At 38.6% G+C, this 9,282-nt stretch overlaps 1 protein-coding gene across 4 annotated transcripts in view; it reads right to left on the minus strand.

Moving 5' to 3' along the window:
* AFG2A (AAA ATPase AFG2A) overlaps window positions 1-9,282 on the minus strand; it is a 200,305-nt gene that overhangs the window by 190,499 nt on the left and 524 nt on the right. For all 4 annotated transcript variants that reach the window (XR_015699491.1, XM_087735629.1, XM_087735632.1 and 1 more), the window contains exons 2-7: window positions 8,963-9,087; window positions 8,168-8,325; window positions 4,897-4,955; window positions 3,089-3,724; window positions 708-837; window positions 8-64 (exon numbers count right to left, since the gene is read on the minus strand). Coding sequence is in view for 3 of the 4 variants with exons in the window: in XM_087735629.1 (XP_087591755.1) it covers window positions 8-64; window positions 708-837; window positions 3,089-3,724; window positions 4,897-4,955; window positions 8,168-8,325; window positions 8,963-9,087 (1,165 nt within the window). In the remaining variant the exon portion in view is untranslated. The remainder of the gene's footprint in view (window positions 1-7; window positions 65-707; window positions 838-3,088; window positions 3,725-4,896; window positions 4,956-8,167; window positions 8,326-8,962; window positions 9,088-9,282) is intronic.

Here is a 9,282-nt window from a genome sequence, read left to right on the forward strand (position 1 = left end):
AACATACCACAGAGAAGCTTCAGCAAATATCTGACGTAATCTTGATTCGGACTCCCCATAAAACCTATAATAATTAAAATATTTTAATAAAAACCATTTTTGGTCTTTTCCAGGCAACTTGGAAAGTTACTGCTCGTGTGTTCCAAAAAGCCATAGCGCACCCTTTCAAAATCCCGAAGTATATGCAAGTCTACAATAATCTTTATTTCCACAAGGACAAGAAATTAAGGTAAAACAAGGCACAGGCAAAGATATAACCACCTTGTAACTAGAAAAAAAGATTAAAAGGAAAAGCTTCTCTCTTCTGTGTTAGAAACAATTTTATCTATATTTTTAAAGAACAAAAAAATAATTAGTTCCCTGGAGACATTCATCTGTGCAGTGTCATTTTAATTTCAAGTACGCTTTAACAAGTCGCTCTTCTTGTTGCAGAACTAACATGCAATTGCAGATGCAGTTTTAGTCCCCTCTTTAATTTAGTCCATGCCTTACACAAATTTCTTGGCCAAATTCAATAAACCTCTTTTATTACAAGAAGAAACATAAGCCCTGCTTGAGAGAACCCTTTCCCGTTTGTTTTTGACTCTCTTGGGCAGATAGCCCATAGCCAATTCTACATCTACATCTATCCACAATGGATAGATGCCAGGACAGATTTTGGGCTAATATATTTATAGAATTAATGAAAATAAATTGGGTGGACTTACTTGCTTATTATTTCAGGGCCATTAATAACAGTAACGTGAGCGCCAACCTCATTTGCAATGGCTTTGGCAATCATAGTCTTCCCGGTACCTGGAGGGCCATATAATAGCACTCCTCTAGGAGGAGGGATTCCTTTAAACAAGCACATGCACACAAACAGAGAAGAAAGTTATTTGTGATAAATGCCAGACTGAACAACCTGCACTTGCACATTTCGCTGTCCCAGTTATTACCGATTATGACTTGACCTCTAGCATTAACTTCTTTAACAGACATATCATTTTGATAAAATTGTAGGCTTTCAGTGGGAAGAACACTCTTATATGGGACATACATCTACATTTTTTTACTTTTAAATTCCAAATGATTCTGTTTAAAAGGCAACTATTTAAATTGTTATATTTTTCAGTAGTTCAACATTACAATTATCCCTATGCATTGCGTTATTTGTTTGGGGCTTTTTTCCAAAAAAATTATTGGACTCAGTACCTAACGTCCATGAACGGACTTAAAGTTATTCATGCTTCTTACAGTGTCATTATTACAAATTTCTGACATCAGAAAAACACTTCTCTTCAACACGCCAAAAAATTTCAGAAATACTGTGAGGCTTGATTCAAGAACACTTACAGAAAGATGAAAAATACATATCAAAAGGATGAATTTGCCTCTTTAATGGCAAATGTTAAGAGCTGAAACAGAAACGTTCAGGCATAGAACATAAGGGACACTAGAAGAACAAGGTACTACTGTGTACAGTTAAAACTCGGCAGAAAACACAGGTATCTGCATGAAGTAATATTATGATCCGAGGTAAAGAGCCAAAAAAAAAAATGTTTCAGACCAGCAAAGCCAAATTAAATGGGCACAAAGCCAAAAACGGAAAGTGAAAAATTAGAAAGCAAAAAGAAGAGACAAACGTCTGACAAAGGACTGACCCTGGCACAAAAGACATCACTAAAACACGACCAAAGAAGAAACATCAGTTGGGTACTGTGATACCAGACAGGGAATGATGCTTGAAGGGCAGGTCACGTCCCAGTGGTGACAAAGAATAATGCAGCTGGTGTGGACAGAAAGACCGAATCTTAGGAACTAATATACTCGAAAAGAAAAAAAATTATCCGCTAACTGAGAGAGGATAGAAATGAAGTGTCTTTCTGGACAGGTTACTTCACAACAGTCCATTAAAGCATGTGCTGCTCCCTCATGTGGTGTTTCTGGTACTGGCAAGAAAGGGAGCTGCTGAACCAAAGGTCTCTTCTCAGCTGACAGCCTTGCTCCCCATGAGCGGACAAGGACTCTCAACATTTGGATGGTTACTAAAGGTTTTTAACCAGTGAGGAATCATCATCATCTTTCATGTAATTAGTAGAGAATCTGATCAAGCACTTTTGGGACAAGTATGAAGAAGGCCGATGCTGAAGCAAACTTTCTGCTAACACAAAACCATGCAGTGATGCTGAGGTTGGAGGTCAGCAAATGCCTCGCACCATCCCACTGACACCTGCCGATCACGCCCAAGCAACGCACACCGAAAGAGCCACCTCTGTCTTATGGAAATTGTCCCAGTGATCGCTGAAATCACCTCCTCTCTAAAGCATATGTGTGGGAAGCGGTAAGGCAGAGAAATAAAAAGCCTCAAAGACATGATATTAAAGAAACATTTATAGATAAGAGCCCTGTCTCACAGCGATGCACGCATAGACAAGTACAATGAGCAGACACACCTGCTTTATGTACATATCCATTTGTATAAATGCACAGTACAGTTTTATCTTTGTCACAAAAATCCTCTAAGTTCACATATATGTTAGATATAACTTTATATATGGGAACAGTAATTGTGTTAGTTTTTCCACCCTGTAATTCCATACTAAACACACTGAGCAGTTTGAGTAAACAGCCTCAAACACTTTCTTAAAATTTTGCAGAAACCCTACAAAACACAGGGATAAAAACAGCAGAAGAATTAATCTGAGGTTTTTTCAACTGAAAAAATGTAATTAATTGACTCTATCAAAACAAATTAAAATCTTATGACGACACAAACGTCTGCACCTTTCAAATGCCCAAATATAGAATTCTTTCCTATTTGCTATAAATTCTGCTTATCCATTCCTGAATTTTCTTAGAGACACACAGTTCTTTCCTACTCAATTATTTTTCACACAAGCTAATCATAACATCTTCATAGTATCCATACAGTATAATTATAAAGCAGTTTGGCATTGTTTGGACACACAAGTATACCAGATCGGTGTTAAATAAAATTCAGTGCACATTCTTGGAATAACTTGGTTTAAAAAAAAAAAAAAAAAAAATCCCATTAAAGAAAAAAAACTAGTATCAAATGAAAAAAGCCAACTCTTAGGCATCATACCGTAACTCTTGAACAGTTCAGCTTGCTTCAAGGGCAGTTCAACTGTTTCTCTAATAGTTTTGAGCTGGCTGCTTAAACCTCCTATCATATCATAGGTGACTCGGGATTCACAATCACCATCTTCTGCTACATTGGTCCTCGTTTCAATAAAATTGATTCTAGTTCTTGAAGAAATGAAATAAAAAGCGTCTGTATTGCTTATCGCTCCAGTTTTGCCAGTTCGTGGGAATCCCTCACTGCCTCCTTTCGCAGCCAACTCCAAACCATCAGTGAGGTCTGCACCATCTCCCTTGCTGTAGGTTTTATCTCCCTGACCAGAGTCTTGACCACTGGCTGCCACAGCAGAACTGGGTGTAACTGGTGAACCTGGATCCATCGGTTTGCTTGGCGTACTCATAGATGCAACCTCTGGACTGTCGTCAATGTCCATCTTGCAGAGCTGTAAAGACAAATCTAATGTACTCGTCTCCAAATCAGATCTTTCAAGGTCTGGCTCATGCATATCGCTGGAAATAGCACTGCCCTGGGCAGTGAGCTCTGCACCATCAGTTCCTTTCACTTTCATCACCACGATGTTACAAAGTTTGCCATAGAAAGTGAAAGCCAAGAGGTTTCCTGGTAAAACTATTTTCCCATCTATGAGAAGATTAAAAAAGGAAAAAAAAAAAAAAAAGACAAAGAAGACGACATTTCAGTCTACTTTGGCAGCAATAACATTTAGACATTCTTGTATCAGAATAATTCTTTATCAGGAAGCCTAAAGAGTGCTATAAATTAACATAACAAAAGGTAGTTAGGTAATTTCAAGGTAATTTCAGGTAATTTAAATGATCCTTTTGTACACAAGCAGACTGTACTGGATAAACATTCGTCAGTATCATATGTCATCTCTCATACTAAGCTCATCATTAAATTGAGCTTATTAAATTTCACACAGCATACAAAGGGAGATTATAGAATTAGTATTCTAAGAAGTAAAAATTTTGTATTTGCTGTGTGCCTTATAGGTTCACAATATTTCATGTTTAGCCCACCTTCTTTGAGACTCTTGGCTTAAAAAAGGTAAAGTTTTAGCCTTTGCACTGACAGAGAAAGATTAGGATATGTGATCTGAATGCACCCTACAGGCACAAAAAAACAAAGGCAAAAAGGTAAACAAGATTTATTATTTCCAGCCAAACTCATGAATTTAGAATGCAGTTCATATGTCCTGCTTCTTAGCATGGCAATATTGTTATTAATTCCTAAACCAGAAGATTCCCTTTGAGTAGAACAATTTTTAGTGAGTGCTTTGAGTAGCACTACCTTGAATAACTTACCTTGGTTTTTTGCCTTGACTAATACATATCTACCACCCAATGAAGAGCAATTTTGCTTATTTACACCAGCATAAAAAAAAACAAAAAACAAACACAATTCAGAGTATGGGATTTCATGTTAATACTGATCCCTTATCTTGTTTTTAATGCGTAGTATTGCACTCTTCTTCATAGTGCAAGTAAACTCTGAACTGCCTCACAGTATCAGCCAGAAGGCCAGCAATGACTGCTAAACAACTGTAACTTGAACCAGCAATGTGTATAATGGACAGAAAGAATGGAATCACGATTAATGCAAATTACATATTTACAGCATGGCAAAATGATTTAGCCCAAAGAAGAGATCCCTAAAAGAAGTGTGAGCAGAATAACATCCTCTATTTTGCCATAAGCCCTTGACTAAGAACATAAGAGGAAACTGCTTTTCTATCCAAAACTTGATCTACGACAAAAATTAAACAGTCAAAAAAAAAGCAACAAAACTTGTACCTAGGTTTCTCAGTAGACAGACAGACATTTCCTCAGCATTAATGGTGGCATCTTTGTCCCTGTGGTAGGAAGAAAAAAAAAAAATTTTTTTTCCAAGCAGTAACTACTTCAAAACCAAAACAGAGTCCACACCACTAAGGCGCAAGGATGATTAATACCACCTATTTTACAGTATATGATTTAACCCCACAAACACAAAAGATGGAGGAGCACTTTTCTATGAGCACCTTACAGTCTTCAGATCATGTCATCTTAACTCTGAAGATATTAGACACATAGTAACAAAAGAAGCAAAGAAGCATACATATTTAATTTTGAGTTAGTTTTTCCATACAAAATGCTGTAATAAACAATATCTTAAGTTATATTTATCATTGCTTAAGATTACCAATATGCAATGCATGCTTCTAATCTCACCAGGCAGAATGGCCATTGCTACATTTACTGAATTGAAAAAATTACAGATAATATAGGTCTTTCAGCCCTGCAAACACACATACACATCTTTTATTGATTAAACTAGTGCCTTCAGCACTTGCAAAACTGTGCATGTCTTAAGCACTACACATCCACTATCAAAACAGGACAAGTTTTCCCCACGATGCACTTTCTAGTCTTTTATTTAATCGAGTTTAAGTGATTCGACAGGTAAGCCTTAAGCCACTTCCCTCACCAGCCCTGGCCAGGCCTACAGCATTTTCTCAAACACCGTCTCATCACTGGGATTTAACACACGACTGAACGCATGTGCTCTTAGCCCAAAGCAAATGAAAGGTAAAAGGTGTCTCATGTGAATGCCTTTCTCTGGTGTTCACATTAAAACACTTCACATCACATTTACAACTCACTGAGAGCACAGACGTCATTAACTCTCCCTGCTCCTTGGATGCGCTGCAACGTATAAGGCTGTGGTGATTCAATTATTTTTCAGTGATGGTTTATCCATACAATTTTCTTCCTGTTTCATTTGCAGCTTTACCTTTTATTAAAGCCCGTTAAACCACTTTTTAAAATTCCTTATGGTTTACCCCCCTCAGCCAATCTGTATGAGCCTCACACATTAGCCCTTCTGTTTTCACAACAAACTAAAGGTTTCACTACATCCATTTTGCAGGCAAATGTCCACAACCTTTGTAAGCACTTACACCCGTACGATGAGAAGCATTACAACAAGAGCTGAACAGCAGCAGCACCAAAGGCATTTAAAGCCGCTACAGCTGCTGCAAATAAAAGTATGATCAACGGGGGGAGCTCTAAACCTAGAAATGAAAACCCGTTTCTCAGTTCTACCGATCGAGAAAGCAACTTGAGGGAAAGCAGGGTATTATTGAGTAAACACATACTCAATTACCTTGTTGGGGTCTGAGGTTGGGGATCGATTTTTTAACTGGAAGAAAAAGCTAAACGATGCATGCAAGCAACTCCCCAGAGGTATTAATTTGCAGAGAATGAACTACACCTGTAAAGTGTCTAGAAATCTAGGCAGTACTCAAATAATGGGATTTCCATTTATTGTTTTAATAATTTATACTCTTACATGATAGGATGGCACTATGGCTTGTAGTAAATTAACGGGTTTAAAACAGACCAATTACAGTTTTCATGTTCTCTCTCCTAGAGTAATTCTAGAAAAGCAGTCATTTATATGACTTTTAATCTGGTGGTACCTATGTATAACAGTCCTCGAAGCCTGACTCTTGACTGGCTGAGAGGGAAAACTCTGGCTGTGGAACAGTTTCCAAAAAAATTACAGTAATGATAAATATTTCAGAAGTTACATGCAATTCCTCTGAGCTCATCCTTAGCTTATATTTCAGTAAAAGTCACAGCTTTAAAGAAAGAATGCATTGTGTATTAACAAGAGGAAATATAAATAGATTAGGTTTTTTTATTTAATGTGGGGTTGTTTTTTTAATGAAATGAGTGTTTTCAACCATCTCTATAACCAAACAGTATTTAATAATAATAATAAAACTTCCTATGGGATTAAATTAGCCATAACAAAAAGCTGTAGAGATGTCATTTTTTTTATTTTCTGGTGGGAAGAGAGGCATGGAGGGCAAAGCAAGCCGATGCCAGGAAGTCGGCATACAATGCGCAGCCAAGCTAACCAGTAAAACTGTAATTAAAGCTAAACTGGTTATATTACTGACAAAAAGCAAGATTGCCTCACCAACATTTCTGAGAGTCAGTAGGCTGGAAAACAGCATCTCCCCCTTAAAATGGACAGTGACAATGCCATGCTTGTAAACAGATGTTTGACAGGGAAGTGAAGTTAATTTACAGAAAATAAAGTGTTGGGATACCTTCAAAAGTAACTGTAAAATAACTTTATTTAGGAAATAACTATAATCAGATTCTGCATCAACCCAAATGCTGACTCTGTGGAATGTTATGAGAATGACAAATATAGGAAGCCATTCAGCAGATCAGTAAACTGCTAATTTCTCAAAGCATTCATGATTTCAAGACAACTGTGATTTGCACCTTTTCCTTCCTTTTTTGAGTGAATTTCAATTTAAAAACAAAAACATACCTCAGAGTTTCCAATCCTAAAAAATATTCCAGTAAATAAAAGCAGAGCACAAAACCACACATATACAAAGGTGTAGTTTTGAAGGGAAGTGGTTAAAAAAAAAAAAAAAAAAATCACTTCATTCTCCCCAACCTGTCAGCCAGTAGTTCTCTTAACCGCAACAGGACTTTCCAACAAGAGCTTCTCAGATAGCAGTTGGCAGTATACTTCCTAAAGACAACAGCAGCAACACGGGCTCCTTCTAACCTGACATCAACTCTACGCACAGAGATTATCCTCATCCTTCGCAAGGGACTTAAAAGTTTAAAGAATCTGCCTTGATCGTGCAGTTATACATCCTTGCCTAATGCAAATGCAATGCAGGCAGCTTCACCTCTGCTTCAAGAGGTGCTGGGCTACCATTACTATTCATTACTTTAACATAATACAAAAAACTCTTAAGACTAATGAACTTAGTGTCATTATATTTTCCACAACAGCACCACTCTTCAGTTGAGATTTTGTACAACAGCTGAGCCACTCCACTGCCCACAGAGGAGGTAGCAGTTAGCAGCAGTTAGCCCCCAGTTACTAAACTTTAGTCTTAATCCTACAAACATCTGCACATGTTTGACTTTGTCTGGGTACTAATTCCACGGAAGCAAGAGAGAAAAATAGCATCTTCTGAGAGGTAAGAGCCTGCAGTGCAAAGCAGACACCTCAGGGTACGTCACTAGGTTATAACAAGTTACATACCTCAACTTTACATCGACTTCCTCTGCCTGGATGACCGCACCAGTCACAGGCTGCACAGTGACGGCATCGCCTAGATTTACTTTCAGGTTCTTCTGTGTGGTTTCACTCAGCCCAACCTTCCCACCTGGAAAGCCTGTGGTGGGCCAAGCAGCACAGACCTAGGAAGAGTTTCAAAGCAAACAACTGTCAGTTGAGATTTCCGCCCCCCCCCCCCCCCCCATTTCCAGTCCTCCAGTTAAAGTAAGCAATGTTTTGTTATGAAAAACATGGGCTGAGGGGGGAAGAAGGATTAGGTTAAAACCTGGTGCCACAGAGTAAGATACAAGTAGCACTGAGTTCTTAAAATATGATCCAAGACACTTTTCAACAAGGAAAGGGTTATATTTTGCCTACAAAGGGGATAAAGAAATTCCACCAGGACTCTACACATTGTGCAGATGACAAAAAAGCATACACTGTGCTGACTAGGAAATGCTACAAATCAATGAAGAAGAAGAGAAAAGGGCTGTACTCTTTCTTTGCAAATAAAACACACATATGTGCATATATAATATACCACACATAACACACATATTCACACACGACTTACAAATTTCTTGAAGAAAAAAAAAAAATCAGCAGCACGGATTTTTTCCAGTACTGAAAATAAAGATGTAACTACAGTGTAGAAAACATGGCAAAGAAGCACATTCACTATCTTTCTCAACGCATGCTCCATTTTGGTCCCTATTGAATACAACAGGAGCACACTGGAAGCACAAGAGAAGCCCTTGTAGGAACCAGAAAGCGTCTCACCTCCTGTCGCCCGTCAGCAGAGGTAAGCAAGACCGGACGACCTATGCATACGTTCGCAGACTTCATGCTGCTCAGCGACAGCTGGGCGAGGGCTCTTCGCAACATTTTTGGAACTTTGTCATCTCCTAACGTTTTCAGGAGAAAAAACACATCTTTTTTTTCCGCCGACCTATCGGATGAGGTCAGTATTTCTCGCGCTCCCCGGTCGGTACAACTGACGAAGCCCTTCCCAGCCCTGAGGGGAGGTCGCGCGCAGACGTGAGGGAAGCGCAGGGACCCTCGCGGGGGGGGAACCGCGCGTTTCGGGGCGGCGTTTCTGA

This window comes from Nipponia nippon, unplaced genomic scaffold (genome assembly GCF_047370975.1).
Source record: "Nipponia nippon isolate SJK-2023a ecotype South Korea unplaced genomic scaffold, ASM4737097v1 scaffold_6, whole genome shotgun sequence".
NCBI classification, from domain to species: Eukaryota; Metazoa; Chordata; class Aves; order Pelecaniformes; family Threskiornithidae; genus Nipponia; species Nipponia nippon.